This window comes from Meriones unguiculatus, assembly GCF_030254825.1.
Source record: "Meriones unguiculatus strain TT.TT164.6M chromosome X unlocalized genomic scaffold, Bangor_MerUng_6.1 ChrX_unordered_Scaffold_30, whole genome shotgun sequence".
Lineage (NCBI taxonomy): Eukaryota > Metazoa > Chordata > Mammalia > Rodentia > Muridae > Meriones > Meriones unguiculatus.
The window spans coordinates 12,526,265-12,549,095 of NW_026843706.1; the positions used below are offsets into that span (position 1 = coordinate 12,526,265).

A 22,831-nucleotide genomic window follows, 5' to 3' on the forward strand; every position below is an offset into this window, starting at 1 on the left:
GGTTTCCCAAAGTGAGGGGAACAGGGACTATTTCTAACAGGAACTCAATGACTGGCTCTTTGGTCTCCCCACCCCCGAAGGGAGGAGTAGTCCTGTTAGGCCACAGAGGAGGGCTTTGCAGCCAGTCCTGAAGATACCTGATAAAACAGGATCAGATGAATGGGGAGGAGGTCCCCCCTATCAGTGGACTTGGAAAGGGGCACGATGGAGATGAGGGAGGGAGGGAGGGACTGGGAGGGAATGAGGGATCGGGACACGGCTGGGATACAGAGTTAATAAAATGTAACTGATAAAAAAAAAAAAAGAACCCTTGTTCAGATGTAGCCCATGATAGCTCAATAACCAAGTGGGTTCCTTAGTTATTTTTCTGTCCTGCATACCCAATGCCTACAGTGTCCCTTGCCTGGCTCCACATGAGCTGAACTCCACAGCTCCTGTGGTTCGGCGCCACCTACTTCTTCGGATGACTCACCATGCCTGTTTCCTGTACTGAGAATCACTAAATGGCTGTACTGCAGGACATAGCACTTCCTTATATTTGCTTTCACCACTCGGGATATTACACAAATTGCCGTCCCCTCACCTCCCTCAAGAGAATGTAAAAAGATTCGAAGTCATACTAAGGAACATTAAGCAGGAGGAGAATGTTTTCAGGGTAATTACCTTGATTCCACTATTTTATAAGGTAGACGTATTTCACAATGTAAGTGTGCATACAATAAATATATAGAACTTTTACTTGCCCATTAAACATAATTGATTTTGTAGGGTTATACTTCATAGAGAAATGGGAAGAGGGCCAGTCTTTCCAACCCTTTATCATGTATCAGATCATAGGCCTCTTACTAGAAAACAGAAATGTGACAAAAACGTAAAAAATGCTGTCAAATAAGGGTGGGATCGGGAGGGTAGGAGGGAGGAGCTTATGGGGGAATACAAAATGATTAAGTGTAATTAATAGTAAAAAAATAAATAAAAGAAAAGAAAAAAAGGAAAAAATGCTGTCAACTGACTTTGGGGACAATGATCATAAGCTTCATGAGGCTGCACCAAACTACAAACCAACAAAAAGGAATGAGATCATTCTGAAACAAGTCATTCTTGAACATCATAAAGCAAGGTCCTGTTGGGAAAATTTCATCTGACCACAGAAATTCTCAGTTAAACAGTCCCCCGCAACCACTGTACAGGCAAGGAATCTGAGGCACCAACAGAAGCAACTTACTCCAAATTGTTCATCAGGGAACTAAGTGAACTCATGATATAACCTAAGTCTGAGGTTCCACTTGGCTTTTTGTCTCCCTCTCTGTGTTTTCCAAGGAGTAATCCATCACTCATTCCAGTGGCCCTGGATTCTCAAGATTGCCAGATATAAGGGTGTGCCGAGGAGCACATCTTTTTAACAGGTTCCCAGCTGAAAATACAAAATACCTAGGTAAGTTGAATATTGAATCAAGAGGAGTTAGAGGCATTTATTATTAAACACACACACACACACAAAGAGCAAGAGCACGCGAGAAAGTGACAGATAGAAAGACAGATGAGGCAATTGTCTTCCCTCATCCACTTATGTACTGGAATTATAAGCTTGATCACCTGCCTTGCTCTTGTAGGATTTTTGTTTGTTTGTTTTGCTTTGTTTTGTTTGGGGGTATATATATATATATATATATGTGTGTGTGTGTGTGTGTGTGTGTGTGTGTGTGTCTGTGTGTGTAATGTAATAATATACATTACACACATATGTATGTACATCTATGTGTACATATAAATTGAGCCAATCATTGTTCACTTTCCATTTCCCTTCAGCCCTTCTTGTTCTTCACCCTCACCCTGGAGCAGACTTTAATGCCACATAATTGGGCTTCTCTCATAGGTGATTCTGTGTAGTGCCCAGAGGGCACCTGGACAATACCCATGTCCTTCTCAACCCAACCCCAAAATACTATGAGATGCTATAAGCAATAAACACACAAGATTGCCTGAATTTTACCTACTGCCTATCCCTCTTCATTTTTTCAAAGCACAAATTACCTACAAGAGTCTATAACCTTTACATTTGGCTGGAACTACTTTTAGGGCATCATTTAGACCTAGGTGATATGGAAATTCTACCACTTGTAAAACCCCACAAGTTCTGAATGCAAGAAACCACTTACGACAGAAAAGTAAAAAAAAAGTTAATTCCTTTTTTTCATAGGCTGATGGCGAATTTTATGTATCTACCAAGCCACCCTCAACACAATTGTTACAAGATGAACTCAGTTTTAAATCTAAAAATACTCATCCTTCAAATAATGAAAGGTTAAATTAAGAAAGGTTTTATTTTTTTTAAGACAAAACAAAGGCATTTACTAACTGTCATTCAAAGGCAACGACAAGCATTCATTGACTTTTATAAGAAACAAACAAACAAACAAAACCTGTACTCTGGTGCTGACTAAAAACCAAAACCACTTTAGGACCACTGCTTATGGTGACATGGATTCCTGGACATCTAGGAAGCCATTGTGTGTTTGTAGCTATATGGAAATGCATGAGCAATATGAAGTAATGGCAGATGGAGGGTCACACTTTCAGACCCTTTTCCCCACTCTTTGTGCTCTTGTTCTGCCCTGTTGAAATAGCCATGTTGAAATGGACAAAGAACTTAATATCAAAGAACACTTCAAAGGTCAAAACTAGATTCAAGGTCATGGCTAAAATGACCACAGAGGTTGGGGGGAGGCTATCCAAAAGCCGTATTTCACAAAATGGCAGGCACTAAATCTAGTCACACGTGCTTGCAGTAGAAAAGCAACACTGATCTTAATAGAGGCTGGTCTTCTTCATGACACGCAGGAACTCTTGCTCATTGACCTCTCCATCTCCATCTCGATCTGCTTCATCAATCATTTCCTGCATGGCAGTAAGGGTTTATCTTAGATTAAGTCACAAACTAAACTGAAAAGTGATTCAATAAGAAACTTCAAATAATGCTATGAGGAAAGATGACTATGGTCCATTTAATGTGAGGGTGCCCCTTTTAATGATAGTTACTTGAAAACCAAGTCATAGGTATTGTTACATCCATCAGTTGAAAAGTAGCTGGAAAGTCATTCTGACCTAAAAGCCAGAGGAGTAAGTTCAACTTCACATGTGTATTCTGGAAGCAGGGTCCAGGGGCATTGTCACCAGAGACACAAAGGGATACTAGCATTTCTTTTAGTAAGTTGCCCTACTGGAGAAATGAGAACCTGGGAAAGCCAGAGGCTCCAAAGTGGGGATTCAAGTTTCTGACTGAGGCTTTTCTCACCTGCAGCTCCTCATCAGTCAAGTTCTCGCCTAGCTCCTTGGCCACACGCTTCAGATTTTTAAAGGATATTTTTCCAGTTTCATCATCATTAAAGAGCTTGAAAGCTTTCAGGATTTCTTCTTTGGTGTCTTTCTCAGACTTTAGTACAACATCAAACAGACTGTTATTCACAGCAGCCCTGCCACATCCTACTCATCCTATTGTCTCCAAATACCTAACTGGAGCAACGGCAGGAAGGCAGGCCAGCCAGTTTCTCTTATCCACAGTGGTATGTACTCCCTGTCCATTTCCTACCCCATCATCTATCTCACAGGCAGCTCAGGATTCAGGTCACGAGGACTTGTTTGGGAGCCAAAGAATCATGTGCCAAGGACGGGCTCCTGGTGGAGCTGACTGTCCCTCTTGTGCTTTGTCTGTCCAAAACTTTCTGCCATTCTAAAGATAAGGAGGGAGCTGTAGGAAAACTATCTTCTTAGATTAATTCCCCAGCTCCATCCTAATCATCACAAGGTCCTAGTGGTAGCTGTCGTGATAATATGTCTTCCGCTACAGTAAAACACGTATAATCCATTGTAGAAAAAGAAGAAAAACTTTGTAAACTTAACATATAATACTCAGGGGTTTTACAGGAAATGTCATTGTACCTAAAGTATTGTAAAAACCAGGGGGACACTAGATTCATATTTAAAATAGAGAAGCAGTGAGTAGGGTTATATATATATAAAAATATACTCTTAAGCTAATTAGATGACAGGGACCTATTGACAAGGGCAGAGGAGGAGACAGGTAATTTGCACAATGGCCTTCAAAGAATTACTGGGCCCTGAGTACTCCAACAGTATGGAGCAAAATTTCCGGAAGCATTCAAACCTCAAATGTTTTAGGAAGGTTCTTTTAGTAGCTACAACTGGAGAGCCCACAAGGAAGAGTAATCTCGGAACCAATCTCCCATGTGAAGACCTTGTCTGAAAACTTTATAATGATACCTGAATTATTGTATGCTAATTTAACTTTTAATACTAATATTAAAATTCAAAAATAAAAAAGCAAGACACATGTCTGTAATGCTCTGACCTTAAACAAAGCCAAATGAAACGTAGGGTTCCTCTCAATTAAAAATACAATCTTCTCCCACGAGAATGGGCTAGTTTTGTTGAATGAAGTTCTTTTTATGTCTAGATTCTCATGTATCTCACCATAATGGATGGAAAGTATGCTAATTATGTCAGCTAACTTACCATTTTCTGAGTCATTACTGTCAAAAAGTCACTGAAGCTCATTTTTCCTGTTCCTTCCTTATCAGCTTCACTTATCATTTTCTTGATTTCTTCTTTCTTGGGTTCAAAGCCCAGGGCCCTCATTGCCACCTACAATGTAAACAAGATCATTTAAATAGACACATGTAAGTGATGTAGGAGCAAAAACGACTGTTGAGGGTATTAACCTAATACCGGATAAAATGATGAAAATGATTAGGGAATACAGTAATGATGATTTAGTTAATATTTGCCATCAAATTTATCAATAAGATCATTGTTCCAGGTAAAATATACACAAGGTACCTTTTTCTGTTACTTTTACAGGAAGAAGAGAGAAGAAAGTGACAGGTCAAAGACAGGCAACAGGGAAACACCAGGTGGCAAAGCAGGAATGTGTGGAACTTGCTTTTAGTTCCTTGATGTCTATAGTTCCAGTTCCATCAGCATCAAAGAGATCAAAAGCTTCCCGGATTTCCTGTTTCTGTTCTTCAGTAAATTCAGGCTTAGGGCTCATCCTTTTTCTCTGGCCCCTGGATGTCGCGTTTGTCTTCTTAAAATTAGAGGCCTTCAGATGTCATACAAACACAGAAGCATGGTATTACAAGCTATAGTCCAGATTTTATTTATGACAGTTCTAGACATCCACATCTTTTTCATTTAGGCTCGATTCTGTGTAATGTACTTATGTCGCTACATAAACTTTTGTGGGCTGGGGACATGTCTTCCTGCCAAGCTTGACCTAAGTGGGAACCCAGGACCCACATGGTACAAAAAGAGAACCAACTCTTCCAAGTTGTTCTCTGACCAACACATTCAGACTTCATCATGCTCCCCTTTTCTACCCACAAATGATAAGGGTAAACAGTAAAATAAAATTAACCCTAACTCTAAAGAAAGAAATCTGTGAAGAAAAAGGGAAAATCTCTCTCAACTTAAAACTATTTTAATGGATATACTTTAGTTTTTAAAACACCACATTGTAAAAGATGGAAAATCAGCAATATGCTAGTAAAATGTGGTTAATTTCCTAACATAACTGTAAATTCAATCATCACTTCTGTTAATAAGGCGATGTCTCACATGACTAAATCCAACTATGTATTACTGAGGAGCCAGCAAATTGAAGAAGCTTTTTGTTTTAAAATTTTATATTACCATTTCCTCCTCGTTCCTAGATAGATCAACATAGAGCAAATGAATGAATAAATATGAATTTCTGGTGTTTACATGACCCATTCTTTGTAAGAGATATAATTCTTCTCTCCACTGCCTTAAAGTTTATACTACAGAAAGTTTATGCAATTGTGCCATTAATCAACATATCACTTTAGGAAATTAGAATTCTTAAATCATTTTTTTTCAAGTATAAAGGAGCACCAACAGCTATGTAAATGACAGTATCATTTGTGCCTGGAGGTTCAACGTGCTTGAATTCTTTTTTTCCAAAGTTAGTAAACACAAATGTGAGACGGTATCTGTTTGTAAGGCACACTCTCATTTTATTATGAATAGATTTGTTGTGGCTTCAGTTTTCATTCTCAAAGATGAAAAGGAAAATGATGTCTGTTCTAATGCCACTGCTAACTTAGACAGCTGGGTAATTAATGTGAAAAACTTTATTCCAACGGAATCTAAATATTTGCTCAATAAACAGAGAGATAACAAGGTTTGCGGGAAAGAATAATTAATTCTTCCACGAACCTCGGTCTCTCTCTCCTTTTTTTGTAACTATTGATTTTAGAAGCCAGGAAATTCCTTATTCTTCATTCTGAAAGAGAGCTAGTTGTGCATATATAGAGGATCAACTGTCCATGAACTCGGGAATCTCAGTTCTAGAAATGTACTTAAAACATCTACTTGTGGTGCTAGTTCCCATGAACTCTGCTCCTCCAAATAATAATGCCTAAATTCGGCCAAATGTAAAGTTACTATGATAAACAGTATGCCAGCATGGAATGATAAAAACCAATCCATTTGGCACGTGTGTGCCTCCTCTAGAAGCTCCAAGCATCTCCTGAAAATCTCAGTGCGTTTGCAGCCATCAGAACCCAGTAAACCTCTTAGCGCCATGCATAAACTTTAGCTGAGTGGAAGCAGCCAGGAGGCCTGAGTTTGACTGAGGTCCGGGTCTAGGGGAAGCAAGAGAATTGTGATCCGAGATTCCCGGGAAAACCAGCCAAGGTCGAGTGGCAAGTGTCTGTGTGGAGGGGGATGGTGGTGAAGGTGACTGGGGACAGGGAGGGGTCAGTGGCTAAGAGCTGGCCAGGCAACCAGCGTGAGGGTGTACTTTCTCTCTTACTCTTCCAGGACATAGCTCCAGGGTAGAACTAGTACATCATCTCCAAGAACCGTGCAGGAAACACAGTAGGGCTGCACTGAGGCTTAGGAAAGACCTAGGGGGCCCAAGTGGGGTCCATGAGACACTTATCACTTACCATCACCAAAGGGACTCTGCAACCGTTTGTTAAGGCAACAGGGTTTGCGTGGAATCAGAGCCCTTCCCACTGATGGGTGTGCACGCCCGTGCACTCGCGGGCGGGCACCACTTCCCATTGGTTAGAAGACGAAGCAGGTGGGACTAACCTGACAAAGCCCGCCCCAGGGTAATAGGGCGGTGCGTCGGCGGCCATAGACTGGCCTCATTGGGCAAAATCGCGCTGCAAGGGCCAATTGGCTGCACGGGACCGAACTAGACCAATCAACGTTATGAAGGAAGCTGGGCTGACTGTGGGCTTATACCCCACTCTTGAAAAGAGACGCTGGACTTTGCCTGGAGTTCTGCTGTTTCCAGTTGCATGCAGGTTGAGTGCATCCATTTGAGCGTCTAAACAGGGTAAGATTTGCTGGCTTAGCCTTGGAGCCTGCTGCGTGTAGGGGACAGAGCTGGGAGGAAGTGCTGAGGGATGGGTGGGACGTTCAAAAACCGAGTTGAGGGACACAGAACATCTGAGGGGCCTGGAAAGATGTGACCTAACGGTGTGGAGGGGTGATTGTAAGGGGCAGCTGAGGCCTCGAAAGGGGAGTGGGCGTGCCAGGCATTGTGTCCATGCCCATCGCTGGCAATATATTTTGACCATATTCACTCTCTACTGCTCCCTATCACTATTTTCCAGGTCCACACACCTCCCACCCTTCACTGAAGTTCTGCTTCACCTGGCCCTTCTGTATAGGAGACCTCCATCTTTCCCCACTCCAGGTCTTCAGCCATTGTCACTTTCTCATAACGTTACTCTGAGCACTCTGTTCACTTTGTTCTGTTTTTATAGTAGCACTGGTCACCTCCTAAGCCACTGTCAATTTGACCCTTTTGTTCTTTGTTCCCTCCACTGGAAGGTGGGGACATGAGAGCAGGTATCTTACTTTTGTTCACTGCCGCTACTCCAGTATCTGCAACTGGAAAGAGTCCCTGTTAGGAGTTCAGTGAACCTTAGTCTATCAGCTAGCCGGTAAGTAGTTCCTTCATTTCCCACGACTCATCTGTATACCCCTCTACCAACGTATGCACTTGCACTGCCAGATTAATGTTGCAATGAACAACCCTGGTCAGGTCAGCACCCTGCTTCTAATCTTCAGTTTAGAAAGTAAAGTGCACTCAAGTCTCCTGTCCAGTTTCATCCCACTAATCTTGACTTCATGTCCTTCTATACTCTTTGCTAAAGTGAGTATTAAATATTCCTCTAAAGTCCCTGTATTAAAGGCTTGATCCCCATCCAAGGTATTATTGGAAGGTAGTGAAACCTATGCAGAATGGGGTACACTACCTTGAAAGGGGACTGTAGGGTTCTTGTTTCTCTTTCTCTTCTTTCCTGGCTGCTGAGGGGTGAACAGTCTGTAGCTCCCTCTACCGGCAGAGGAAGAGCAGAGAGACAAATTTCTTCTGGCTTGGATGCCAATTCTGTGACCCTGGCCAAATTCTTTGCTCTCTTGGAGCATACGTTTGCTTTGTTCTTGTGTAGATACAACTTATCGCAGTCTCTAGAACATGTTCCTCCCGCCCTTGAATGTGCTCTGTCTTCTAAGACTCCCATGTCCTCCCTTTGACTCACTCTTCCTGGGGCCCTGCAACTCAAGTTTTCAGATTTTTTCTTATGACCATGTAGCCTGCAGTTGTTCTGTGGGCTTGGCCTCCCTAGGATCCAAACCCAGCTCTGTAATTCTTTGAAGCCTTCTGTTTTCCACACAGGCTGATGCTTCTCTGGAGGTCTGAACTGACCTCAGAAAACAAATGCCCTCCTAAGCACTCACACTGTGCTGTGTCTTTGAATTCTGCAGGAAGAGGCCTTACTCTGTTTCTTACAGGACCCTTGCTTTGCAATATTTACTCAAGGTAATGTATCCATTGGATAAGTAGGTGCCGGCTTTGTGGGAGCCATTCTCTTTCCACTGGATCATCAGACCTGGTCTTGTACAGGGTGCTAAGCCTGAGGTGAGTGGTAATGAGACATAGCTGTCTCCGAGGCTCAGGTTCCCTCATCAGGATTCTTAACTCCAGTGATTGACTTGTCTGGGAGTGTATTTTGTCTTTGGAGTTTATATTTCTTACACAGATCAGCACAGTCTACCCTCAGATGGAGGTAAGGGACTCAAGGTGGGCATCGTCTAGCTTCACACCTATGTTCATTTCCAAAGAGCTCGCAGTCCCAGTCAGAAGATGAGGGGCACTTTCATCTTTGTGGGTTTTGAAACACACTATCCTTTCCTTTTGTCTTCAGCAATCAGTGGTCTCAAACAGTCCCTAGCTTCTTGTATTTTTCCCAGTGTGTGATGTGGGGGTACATCATGGCTTTTAATAGGTTCAAAGTCCCACCATTCTAAATGAAACAGACATAAGGCTTCTGGCATTGCAACCGTCAGCCCACAAACCCATAGGTCTTTGGTGTTTCACTTTTCAGTAGTTCAAAGCAATTCTGTGTTTCTCTGTGTGTGTTCAAATATATGTACCGGAAAATGCAACACTGTGACCATTTTTGCACTCTTTTTTGCATACTGTAGGATAACCTAACACCAACTCCGCTCTGATATTTTCCTACTGAGAAGTGAAACTGCTTTATCAACCCTTCCTAATCCCACCGCTGCCAACTACTACCAGAAATCATCTACTCTCTGTTTCTGTGAGTTTGAGTACCTTGTGGTAATGGCATCAGAAAGTGTTATTCTTTGGTGCCTGGTTCATTTCAGTTACCACTACATCCTCAGAGTACATTCAGGTTGTTGCATATATCAGAATCTTGTTCCTCTTCATGTCTACACACTATCCTGTGGTATGGTCCAAGTAGACCACATTTTATCAGCTCATCCATCAGTGGAAATTTAGGGTATTTTCACCTTTTGGCTACAGTGAACAATGCTGCTGTGGAAATGGACATAGTCCAAGTCCCTGCATGTGATTTACAATCACTGGATCACAAGGTAATTCTGTTTAACTCTGTAGAGAACCTCCAAATTTCCACAGTGGATAAACCATTTCGTGTTGCCGTTAGCCTCACATAAGTATTCCTTTTTCCACATGACCTCAGTAACATTTATTTTCTGTTTCTGACTTCTGATAACAGCCCTCCTAATGGCTATGAGATGGTCTTCTTGTGATTTTGATTGACATTTCTCTAGTGATTTCTAATGTTGAGTCAATTTCACGCTTGCGAACTGTTAAGTGTGTCTTCTCTGGAGAAATGCCTCTTCATTTAGAGCCTTTCCTGATATGCATTGAACCTGAATGTAGAACACCCAGTGCATTTCAGACAACAGACAGGGTTAAAGAAATACCAGTGGGATTTGACTCACTTTTGGAATAGTTCTGATACCCCAAGGCCTACAGACAACAGATAGATGGTATATAATTTGAGACAGTGTAGGTTTAGTGTTGACATGAGGTTGGTGTGCTAAGACCTGTGTGATCATCTTCTGAGCAGTGCTAGGGTGGGGCATGTTGCTTTCACTTCCCATGTCCTCTACTGGCAAATGGGAGAGGGTATATGCTTCTTGCTTTGATTAGTAGTGGGAGAGGGGCTGGCAGCTGGGCTTTGTGTTTCTAGAGTGCACAGAGTTCATCTGCAAAGGTGTTGCAACCTGACCACATACAGCATGGTTTAAAGCACGTTAGGAAGCTTTCCCTCCCTGGAACTCTCACAGATTTTCAGTGGAAAGGTCACTTATTCTCCCCATCACTGGAGGACAACAGTAGAATTTTGTCATCCTTAGATGCACCCCCTATCCAGCTATCCCAGTTTGGGCCCATATTTCTTCCTAGGTCTGGTACCAAGATTTGAGTAGTAGAACGATTGTATTTTCTGTATTTTAATTAAGAACTGGTTGAAACATGTTACAGTTCTGTAGCTGTGTCTTGATGTAGGACTTCTAACAGCAAGGGCAAGGGTGGCCTCTGACTCTGTTGCCTGCATTTAAGACCCTTTCCTCCTGCTGTGCTGCCTAGTCTAGCCTCAATAGGAGAAGATGAGCCTAGTCTTACTGCAACTTGATATGCTATGGCTGATTGATATCCATGGGAGGCCTGCCCTTTTCTGAAGAGAAATTGAGGTGGAGTAGATGGTAGGGGGTGGGGAAGAAGGGAGAAGGGGGACAGGGAAGGGACTTGGAGGAAAGGAGGGAGGGAAAACTACAGACAGATGTAATCAAACAGTGAAAAAGAAAGCAAAAAAGAACTGAGTGGAGCACTTTGGGGTGAATTGTACTCTACATTGAATAAAGTGTGAAGCGAAAGTTTATTGTATCAGTGTTTGCCTGAGAGTCTCTACCTGTGTAACTCATTGATTCCTTCTTTCTGTGCTGGGAACCAAAGCCAAGGCCTTGTACATGTTAAGCAGCCTGTACTGAGTGGACACAGCATGGCCTCAGGTAAGCTGGAGAGGTATGAAGTGGTTTAGTAGTTCAGAAGAGGACCTTTGGGGGGTGAGGTAGGTAGACTGCTGCAGGGAAATAATATTTATAATGACAGTAGATGCTTTTAACAGGGTGTTTAATGAGCATTTGGCATTGTGCTAAGACCTTTGTCTTTGTTTTCCATTTTATTTTCTTTAATTCTCAACATGATCTTACAAAGAAGCAGATGCAATACTTTTTAAATTAAATTTTTATTTTTATATTAATTACAGTTTATTCACTTTGTATCCCAGCTGTAGCCTCCTCCATCATTCCCTCCCAATCCCACCCTCTCTCCCTCATCTCCTCCCATGCCCCTCTCCAAGTCCCCTGATAGGGGAGGTCCTCCTCCCCTTCCATCTGACTCTAGATTATCAGGTCTTATCAGAACTGGCTGCATTGTCCTATTTTGTGGCATGGCAAGGCTGCTCCCCCCTCAGGGAGGCAGTCAAAGAGCTAGCCACTGATGTCAGAGACAGTGCCTGTTCCCCTTACTAGGGTACCCACTTGGATACTGAGCTGCCATGGTCTACTTCTGAGCAGGGGTTTTAGGTTATATCCACAAATGGTCCTTGGTTGGAGTATCAGTCTCAAAAAAGACCAGATATTTTTGTTTTGTTGCACTCCTTGTGGCACTCCTGTCCTCTCCAGATCTTATTATCTCTCCCTTCTTTCCTAAGATTCCCTACCCAAATTTTGGTTAGTAGTCTCAGCATCTGCTTTGATGCCCTACTTGGTAGAGTCTTTCAGAGGCCCTCTGTGGTAGGTTCCTGTCATTTTTCCTGCTTTCTTCTTCTTCCAATGTCCATCCCGTTTGTCTGTCTTTCTGAGTGAGGATTGATCATCTTACCCAAGGTCCTCCTTCTTGCCTTCTTTAGGTGTACAGATTTTTGAAAGTTTATCCTCTACTATATGTCTAATATCGACTTATAAATGAGTATATACCGTATGTGTCTTTCTGTTTCTGGGATACCTCACTCAGGATAATCCTTTCAAGTTCCCACCATTTACCTGCAAATTTCATGATTCCCTTGTTTTGAATTGATGAGTAGTGTTCCGTTGTGTAAATGTACCACAATTTCTGTATGCATTCCTCAACTGAGGGACATCTGGGTTGTTTCCAGGTTCTGGCTATTATGAATAAACCTGCTGAGAACATGGTTGAACAAGTGTCCGTGTCTTGTACTTGAGCATATTTTGGATATATGCCTAGGAGTGGTATAGCTGGATCTTGAGGAAGCGCTGTTCCTAATAGACTGAGAAAGCACCAGATTGACCTCCAAAATGGTTGTACAAGTTTACATTCCCGCCAGCAATGCAGGAGGGTTTCCCTTCTCTACATCCTCTCCAGCATGTGTTGTCACTTGAGTTTTTGATCTTAGACATTCAGATGGGTGTAAGGTAAAATATCAGGGTTGTTTTGATTTGCATTTCCCTAATAACTAAGGACTTTGAACATTTCTTTTAAGTGTTTCTCTGCCATTCTGTATTCCCCTACAGAGAATTCTCTGTTTAGACCTGTACCCTGTTTTTAAATTGGATTAATGGTTTCATTGTGTTTTAACTTCTTGAGTTCCTTTTATATTCTGGATATTAGCCTGCTGTCAGATAGAGGGTTGGTGAAGATCCTTTCCCAATCTCTATGCTGTCTGTAGTTTTGTTCTGATGACAGTGTCCTTTGCTTTACAGAAGCTTTTCAGTTTCATGAGGTTTCATTAATTGATTGTTGATCTTAGAGCCTGTGTTGTTAGTGTTCTGTTCAGGAAGGTGTCTCCTGTACCAATGAGTTCTAGGCTCTTTCCCACTTTTTCTTCTAATTGATTTAGTGTGTCTGGTTTTATGTTGAGGTCTTTGATCCACTTGGACTTTAGTTTTGTACCGGGTGATAAATATGGGTCTATTGGTGCAGTACTTTTTAATGACTCCCAAGAGAGCTTCCCAGTCAGAGGTAGAACTGAGATTTGTGGCCAGGCAGAAGTTCTGTGTTCATTAGTTTACAGCTTTCAAGAGTGGAGGGTTGTGTGCTTTGGCAGTGTAGGTGAGCAGAGTATCCTCCCGGGATGGGTTTGATTAGTAAGCTTGCATTCATCTCCTAGGTCTGTGTAACACCTGACCACACACAGCATGTCTTAAAATATCAGAGTGCCTAACCTGTAGGAAGCATTCCCTCCATGCAACTATGATAGGATCCCACAGGCAGGCAGGGGGAAGACCATCATGGCCCCAGATACACAACACAGACCCCAGCTAGTGAGATCCATAATGACATTTTCAGGGGTTGCAAGCTAGACATGAGAATCCCTTTGCCTACATTGATGCCATCTGCCTTCTCGTTTGTTTATGCTCCCCGGAGGATCTGAAGAATCCGCGAGCAAAGTGAGGAGTAGGCATTTGTGATTTTTATCACACTAGCTTAAGAACAAAGCGAATCTTCTAGATAGGTGTCACAGGGTACAAGAGGAAGAGCAGTAAGGGCTCTGCATATATAAACACTTGATGCAGCCCTGAGGCTGGCAGGCAAGTGAGTGCCTGCTCTGTGCTAGGCCCTGTCTTGGATGCCTATGATTCAGCAGTGACCAAGCCAGCGCAGACTGTTAGGGAGACTGGTACAATGTGTCCTGATCCTTGTTCTCCAGCAGCTTCTGTCCTGCTACATGTAGAGCCATGAGTCCAGTCACTGCCACCTAGGTTTGAGGTGAGTAGATGTCAGGCCCTGCAACTGTTTGGAGGAGTGAGTAATAAAGAGAGGGATGGAGTTGGCACAGAGCTACAGATTAAATGTCTATATTCATTACATGTATAGACAGAGACCCAGAAAAAGGCAAGTTCTCAGATATCCTGAACGGGTTGTTAGGCTTTTTTCTTATTGCTATAAGAAAATACTTGGAGAAAAGCAACCTATGAAAGGTGGGGAGTTAAGTGTATCGTGAGAGTATGTTTAATGATGATGCAGGCATGGCAGCAGGAGTGGAAGGGCCAGGTCACACTGCATCTGCAGTCGGGAAGCAGAGAGAGGTGAGTACTAGTGCTGAGAGGTCACAGAGGTCAGAGGAGGTACTGGAATTAAGGACCGCTGTGAGACACCATGTGGGTGCTGGGAACCAAACACAGTGCCTCTGCAAGAGCAAGTGCTCTTAGCCACTGGGCCACATCTCCATTGCTTTCTCATTGTATTCAGTACAGGATCCCAGCCCACTGAATAATGCCATCCACATTCAGTGTAGGTCTTTACACCTCAGTTAAACTTCTCTGGAAATGCCTCCACAGACATGCTTACAAGTCTCCTAGAGATGGTCCTGAGTGCCGTTAGTTTGACAACATGAAATAATAACTGATAACTTCCATTATGAGTTCACAAAACATGTGCATAAATGACCCATCAAACATTGAGTGTGGTAATATCCATTTCAAGGACATGTGGGGCTTTGATTCTACCACAGAGATCTATACACTCATAAAACCAAGGTCCATAGAGACATATGGTGGCACCCATTGTTTGAAAATGTCAAGCTTTGGAAATTGAATTGAAGCTGTCACAAGATTCAATGGCTGCCTGACTCTTCTTTCCCCAGTGACATTTTCCGCATCTTCTTTCATGGGTAGGCTTTTATTTCTGGTACATTTTTCCATTTTCCATTGCTGCATCACTAAATACATTCTTTGTATTTGCAACTTGCTTTGGTGAGTAAAGGGAGAGGAGAATGCATGACGAGACCTTCACCTGAGCTGCATATTTTTCCTGTTTGGTAGCATCATTGTACTTGGTTACTCCTGTCTTCATCATTGTCCAACCACTACCCGGAGGTTTTCGGTATGACCAGTAACAAAGGTTAATTACCTGTGTTCCTGTCCTGCCTCTTAACCAAGAGCACTTTTAGTTAAAGGGCCCGAAATACAGCCTCTAGCACAGGAATATGAACAGGGCAGTTTGACCAGTAGGTATAATGCCTATGGCTTAGCAATTTATGAACACTCACAATGGCTAAAGATCCTTTGCTTCACACACAATTAATGTCTTTCTCTAATTATGGCTCTAGGAAGAAGAGTTGACTGCACCAATCCCATGATGGAAAAAGCTGTTGATGATGTGTCAAAGAAACACCAGGTCACAGGACCATGTTTGACAGTGAGCATTTCCAACGTAAGTACTAACATTCAAGAAGTAGGGGAGAGAGCTAAACCATTGATATTTACCTGTGTGTTTTTAAAATGTATTTATTCTTTTCTCATATTTTACATCCCAACCACAGTTTCCCCTCCGTCCACTCCTCCCAAACCCTACCCCCCTCCCCTCTACCCCAGATCCACTCTCCCTCTGTTTCACTTGACAAAACAGCAGGTCTCCCAGGGATTTCAACCAAACATGACATAACACAGTTGAATTAGACTAGGTAAAAACCTTCATATCAAGGCCTTACCTGTGCATGTTAAAGTCTTCTTAATCCATTTGTTCAATCAGAGATGGTGGGTTATGATTGAGTGTGTTGTATTCCTTGGCTTACGATATGCCAGTTACTTATTTCTGTGTAACAACAACAACAGAAAGTAACGGCTTTAAAAGAGCAATAATAGGAGCTGGAGCTGGCTTAGTGACTAAGAGCACCAGCTGTTCTTGCAGAAGACCTGGATGCAGTCCCAAGCACCCACATGTTGACTCACCACCATCTGCAGCTCCAGTCCCACGGGATCCCCCTCTTCTGCCTCCCAAGGGCAGTGCATGCAGATGGTGCAGAGACATACATGCAGACAAAACACATTCACATACAAATAATGTAATAAATTGTTAAAACAATAGCATATTTGCTCGTGACTCTGGTTCCAGTTGGGAGATTTTACACTGGTCTTCCCTGGGCTTCTTTATGTAGCTGCAGCCATGCAGGCACCTCTGGCATGCTTGTTCCTGGATGGACTAATGCATGTGATGGTAGTAAATGTTGTCTGCCAGCTAGGCATGTTGGGTTGTCCTCAGTGGCCTGTAGTGTGTTAGCTTAGACTTCCGAGTAGACTGCTGGAAGTTTTCCCAGATGGTGGCAAGTAGCCCCTAAGGTCTAGTATGATGCTCAGAAGAGACATTGAAGGAATTATTGTCCCATCATTCATTGTCCAGCCTTCTGGAAGTTCTTCACAGAGGTCTTTAGTTTACTGTAAAATGGTTCACTCTTGATGAAAGTGCCATTTTCCAAAGTGGGTCTATCAAATATTGGTAAAGTAGACATTCTCATCATTTCTAGTTTTGGTACAGAGTTCACATAAGGCTTCATTTGGCCACCTTTGGTTGAAGCTGTATACCACTTCTATATCTCTTTTTGTATAAACCCAGATTTTTATTATTAATGGCAACCTAAAAATCATAATAACAAACTGCTAGTGTCATCAGATTTCAACCTTCTTTAATGCTTTGGAATCAGCTCTGTTTTCCACTGGGTGATGTTGTAAGACATAAATGTCTAAATTTAAGCTACTAAGAAAGAGTACTTTTTGTCTTATATACATACTCCACATATGACTGCTCTGAAAAAAAAAATAAAGAAGTCATCCTACTGAAGAAAAAGTAAAGCCAGAAAGATTGGAGAAAATGCAGAGGCTCTAGCCATGCCCTCGATATTGTATTACAGTTGAATGCAGTAATTTTCAGGTGCTGGGAGTCAAACATATGGCCTAACAGATATGCTCTATTGCTGAACTATACACCCTACTCCAAGCCCATTCCTTTCCTCCTCTTAACACTATAGTCTCTGAGATGCTCATTTCATCCATTTAATCCATTCTGGAGTCACACTTGCTTCCTATCTAGGACTTCGTTTTTATCAGTACTTATTCTGTTTTTTTCTCTGCTCTGACCACAAACCGTTAGTGATTATGTCACATGGTTTCCTCTAGCCACATAGTCTTAGACATATGATTACAGATATTAGCCTTCACATGTTTGACATCTCTGAACTAGTTTGATTCCCGACACTAAAAAACTCTACCAACTAGCTGCTGGCCCAGTTGTCGCAAGCAGTATCACTACAATATGTCAGTATAAGGAGAGAATCATCCTATCCAAGGGTAGATTAATGATCAGTCACATTTAAAATCAGGAAACGAGAGCCAGGCGTGGTAAAACATGCCTTTAATCCCAGGACTTGTAAGGCAGAGGCAGAGAGATCTCTGTAGGTTCAAGGCCAGCCTGGTCTACATAAGGAATTCCAGGACAGCCAGGGGCATATAGAGAGAACTTTCTTTGATAATTATGTAAGTAAATAAATAAGTGCACAGACAAGTAATTATAAAATCAGGAAATGAAATTTCACTGGAGAATACAATAGCAAAATTATAAGGTGTTTTACTTATTTTTTGAGGTCTTTGTGTGTGTGTGTGTTTGTGTATATATAGATATATATAGTTGTATATGTATACATATATATGTCTATATATACACATGCCTGTACTTGTGTGGTTCATGCATGTGAGTGTACAGATACTCACACCCATGTTTACACAAAGGATAGGGGATGACGTTGAGCATCTTTGTTGGTCTCTGCTTTATTTCTTTAAGACACGGTCTCGCCATATGATTTTTCTATTGCTGTGATAAAATATCATGGCTAGGCAACTCATAGAAGAAAGGGTTGATTTGGGCGTATGATTCCATGGGGATAAGGGTACATCAACCTCACTGCAGGGGCGCTTGGCAGTAGGCACACATGGTGACTGGGGCAGCAAACTGGGAGTTCATATCTTGAACCATAGGTGTAAAGCCGAGAGAGAGCACTAGGAATGACAGGAGACTTTGAAAGTTCAAAGCCCATCCCTAGTAACACACTTCTAGCAATGCCATATCTTCTAAACCTCTCCAAACAGCATCACTACTGTGAATAAGGTATTCAGATGCTCAAGATTACCACAGACATTCTTCTTAAATCCACTATACTCTGTAAATTAGAAGACTGTAGTTTTGCCCAAGATGGCTGGTCAGCAAGCTCTCAGAATCCACCTGTGTCTCTGCTCCTTAAATCTGGGTTGCGAGCATGGGTAGCCATGAGTGCCTTTTCACACTGATGCTGGGGATTTGAACTCATGTTATATATTTGCACAGCAAGCACTCTTAACCTCTAAGTCATTTCAGCAACCCCTAAGTTGTTTTCTTTAAAGATAATTAGAATGTGATCCATATAGAATTCCTGAAGCTATAGATGCGAGAGAGGATCGGGCGAAAGCTCTGAGGAATGGCCAGACTTTTACTAAGCCGAGGAAAACCAGAGTACTTCTAAGTGCATGCATTGTGCCTGTGTAGATGAGGTAGAAAGGGATGGAAGGAAGAGGTTTCCAAAGAGGTGGTTGATGGGCAGTGGTGAGGCTGATCGTGTGTACAGGTTATGCAGAGCTATTTCAGAATGGACTCCCACATTAAGACAGAGGTAAATCTGCAGGAGGGACCTGATTCTGACAAGCCCTGAGTGTGTCACATAGCAGCTTAATTATGCCAGTCTTTAAGGTACAAGAAGGGAGGCTGGGCTAGTTCAGAGCAACCGATGCTCTTCCAGATCTAGATTCAGTTCCCAGTATGGACACAGTGGCTCACAACCATCTATAACACCAGTTCCAGGGTATTTGACTCATTCTTCTGGCCTTTGCAGCCACTGCATGCATAAAATGCACAGGCACACATGCAGGCAAATATCCATATACACAGTTTAAAAAGACCCCAGGCCCTCCTTTAGGGTCAGCGCTAGTGTGGTGTGTTAATCTTCATTGACAACAGAACTAGATTTGTAGTCACCTGGGAGATGTGTCTGGGAAAGTCTCCAGATATACTGAAGTGATGAGGGAAGGCCTGCCCTAGATGTGGGTGGCAGCATCCCATTAGATAGAATCCCAGACTGAATAAAAAGATGAAAGGGAAAAGCCAGCTGGTGCCAGTGATTGAGTGTGTTCCTGTCTTCTGACCAAGAATGCAGTGTAGCCACCTGCCTCTCCTACCATCATGCCACCCCACCCTGATGGGTTAGATCCCTTAAACCGTGAGCCAAGCTAAATCCTGCTCTCCTTAAGTTGTGTCTGACAAATATTTTCTCACTGTGATGGGAAAAGTTAACTATAGCCAGATTACTGAGCAGATGTCAGTTGACATTTTCATTGACATCCTGGAGGCCTAACACCAGGTGCCACCTGCAGGTGCCATGCTATACTTCTATCATCCCACTTTCCATAGTTGGAGTTTAGCCAAGAAATTGGGTGTGCTGAGGAGGCTGGAATCTAAATAACGCGTCCTGCTGCTGATTCTTCAGCTCCTTCAGGTTCAGAGAAGGCACAGCAAATCCCTAGGTGCGAGTGTTGAATGAATGGCTTTCTGATTCTGCCTGGAAATCCCATCAGTGTGGCCCTTAGTTCATGGACTAGGACACAGAGGGGTTAAGTGGTCAGCTCAGAGCCTCAAGATCCACCTTCCTTGTGGGAATGGTGGCAAAGAAAAAAAATCACCATCCTGTGACTCTGGGAACAGATGCTTTACTTGCAGAATCTCAAATGGCTAGATTTTTTTTCTTCTGGCCATGGATAGCCAATCAGGAGCAAGAAGGCATTGCCTTCAGCTTTTTTTTTTTTTGCTTGTTTAGATTGTCCTGGTGTGGTCATGGGCACTTTAATTCCCTTCCACTAAATACAAAGTGTGTGTGGATGATATCATCAAATCTACGAGTCTAGCCTAGTTTCATTTGTTTTCTCTTCCCTCCTTGTTGAACCCAGGAGAAGAAGTGACACTGGAGATGAAACACAATTACTTAAAGCTTTTTCCTGAGCTCAGGCAGTTTCAAAGAGACAGAAGATGTGTGTGTCATTGCAGTGGCTCATGACAGTTAAGCCTGACCTTTATCACATTAGTCCTCACACCTCTGGACCTCTTGCCATTCCTTTCTTTGTCCAGGCTAAGAAGTGCACGGTGATTGGAGGCTCTGGGTTTCTGGGGCAGCACATGGTGGAGCAGTTGCTGGAGCGAGGCTATGCTGTCAATGTTTTTGATATCCGCCAAGGATTTGATAACCCGAAGGTGCAGTTCTTTATAGGCGATCTCTGCAGTCAACAGGTAAGGAGTAATTATAGTTTGAAAAAAATGATTTTGAAAGATTGAAAAGTTTTAGGAAATAATTTTACATACCGTGTTGTCCATATTCAGAAGGAAAAACTGTTACCTGTGTCACATGGGGCTTTAGTGTGTCCTAGGAACATGAAAGCAGCCACGGGGCCATAGTCCGGAGAGCAGACAAGGCCGGATACCAAACAAACTTCATGAAAACATTTCATCCACATATTATGGGTTGCAACATGGCAGCTGCTGCCCTAGACTATGTAGATTGCTCGGCCATATGATATTCATTACTTTTAACTGAGATATAGTTTGCATGCCATAAAATTCATATTTTTCAAATGTATTTTATCATTTTTAGTTATGTATGTATTTCTGTGTTGGTATGTGCATGGAAATTCAGATGTCTGCAGAGGCAAGAGGTGTTGTCTTCCACCCCTAATCAGAACCAGAGTTACAGGCAGTTGTGAGCCATCTGATGTAGGTGTTGGCCCTCAACTCAGGTCCTCTGGAAGAGCAGTGCATGCTCTTAAAACTGCTGAGCCACCTCTCCAGCCCCCAGATTCATGGTTTTGAAATGTGCACTGAAATAAATTTCAGCAGCTCTCTTCAAAACTGTGCAGTCATTCCCACTGTCTACTTCCAGAACGTCTTCTTCGCCTCAAAAGGAAATCCTGTACCTGTTTACTTCCCGCTCTCACCCCAGCCCCTAAGCACTCCTCGTCCACTTTCAGTTATTCCATCTGTCAGCTCTGCAAATTTCATAGGTGGCCAACTTCTTTCTTTAGCGTAATGCTTCCAAGTTCCATCCATGTTCTGTGGGGTATTCATATTTTGAATCTTTGAAGGTATTGCAAGTTGCTCAGCACAGCTGTTGGGTCTGTTTATGGCAGCCATCCATGGCCACTCATTTCCCCTCCCAAGTGACCTGTTTCATTCCACAATGGTTTCAGCTCCTTGCTGATGGTGGCCCCATCAACATTTCTGGTACCATTGTCGATTTGGATGGTTAAGAAGATGGCTTTACTGGTCTTGCGTCTTTTCTTTGCAATGAATGTTCTACTCCACTACTCCCATTGTCATTCCTTGGCCTGGACCTGTCACCCCCAATAAGTACGTTGTCTCAGTGGCATACCCTGCACTCTGAGCACTGTTTCGTCTCTTTCTAGTCCTGCCCTCTAATACTACAGCAGCACCAACTCTGGGTATTTGTACTGTCACTCTCTGTATTGCATCCTCACCAGCCCCGTCTGTTGTAATGTATAACTTTCAACCCCTCTTCCCCAGTCTCTTCTTGTCACTTGTCCCCATGGTTATCCAGAGAAACAATCCACAGTGGGAAGGAGAGGGGCAGTGCACAGGGCAGGAGAGAGACTGAGATTGAAGTCACAGAATAACCTGATGTGGTTGTGGGGGCAATTGTGAAGTTGGTAGGAGAGACAGGAAACTTGGGCAATGCCCCAATTAGAACCACTACCTCTTATAGAAACCTGCTCTGTTTTTTTTAATTTTTATTAATTACAGTTTATGCAGTTTGTATCTCAGCTATAGTCTCCTCCCCCATCCCCTCCCAATCCCACCCTCCCTCCCTCTTCTTCTCCTATACCCCTCCCCTAGTCCACTGATAGGGGAGGCCCTCCTCCTCTTCCATCTGACCCTAGCTTATCAGGTCTCATCAGGACTGTCTTCTATTTCTTCCTCTGTAGGTTGGTAAGGCTGCTCTCCCCTCAGGTGGAGGTGATTAAAGAGCCAGCCCATGAGTTCATGTCAGAGATGGTCCCTGTTCCTATTATTGGGGAACCATCTTGGACACTTGGCTGCCATGGACTACATCTGTGCAGGGGTTCTAAGTTATCTCCATGCATGGCCCTTGCTTGGAGTATCAGTCTCAGAAAAGACCCCTATGCCCAGATTTTTTGGTTCTGTTGCTCTCCTTTTGCAGCTCCTGTTCCCTCCAAGTCTTTCTATCTCCCCTTCTTTTATAATATTCCCTGCACTCTGCAAAAAGTTTGGTTATGAATCTCAGTATATATTTTGATACACTGCTGGGTAGAGTCTTTCAGAGGGCCTTTGTGATAGGTTCCTGTCCTGTTCCCTGTTTTCTCCCTCTTCTGATGTCCATCTCATTTGCCTTTCTGAATGAAGACTGAGCATCTTACCAGGGTCCTCCTTCTTGATTACCTTCCTTAGGTGTTCAGATTTTAGTACAATTATCCTATATTATATGTCTAATAACACTTATAAGTGATTTTATACCATGTGTGTCTTTCAGCTTCTGGAATACCTCACTCAGGATGATTATTTCTAGATCCCAACATTTGTCTGTAAATTTCA

At 42.8% G+C, this 22,831-nt stretch overlaps 2 protein-coding genes across 5 annotated transcripts in view; one reads left to right on the forward strand and one right to left on the reverse strand.

The window, feature by feature from the left end:
* Window positions 1–2,305: 2,305 nt before the first annotated feature.
* On the reverse strand, window positions 2,306–7,056 carry LOC110540272 (centrin-2-like). The gene is made up of 5 exons (XM_060376690.1): window positions 6,990–7,056; window positions 4,961–5,119; window positions 4,534–4,662; window positions 3,296–3,433; window positions 2,306–2,898 (listed from the first exon to the last, which is right to left on the reverse strand). Exons 1-5 carry the CDS (start codon window positions 6,990–6,992, stop codon window positions 2,809–2,811), a joined length of 519 nt encoding a protein of 172 aa, XP_060232673.1. The 5' UTR covers window positions 6,993–7,056; the 3' UTR covers window positions 2,306–2,808.
* Window positions 7,057–7,239: 183 nt separating this feature from the next.
* LOC110540271 (sterol-4-alpha-carboxylate 3-dehydrogenase, decarboxylating) overlaps window positions 7,240–22,831 on the forward strand; it is a 38,866-nt gene continuing 23,274 nt past the window's right edge. Inside the window, exons 1-5 of one of the 4 annotated variants that reach the window (XM_060376724.1) lie at window positions 7,243–7,387; window positions 9,547–9,665; window positions 11,351–11,406; window positions 15,468–15,571; window positions 20,339–20,497. In XM_060376724.1, the coding sequence (XP_060232707.1) occupies window positions 11,397–11,406; window positions 15,468–15,571; window positions 20,339–20,497 (273 nt within the window). In that variant the 5' untranslated portion in view covers window positions 7,243–7,387; window positions 9,547–9,665; window positions 11,351–11,396. Of the gene's footprint in view, window positions 7,388–9,546; window positions 9,666–11,350; window positions 11,407–15,467; window positions 15,572–20,338; window positions 20,498–22,831 lie in introns of all 4 variants that reach the window. The other 3 variants (XM_060376727.1, XM_060376725.1, XM_060376726.1) reach the window with 3 other exon arrangements.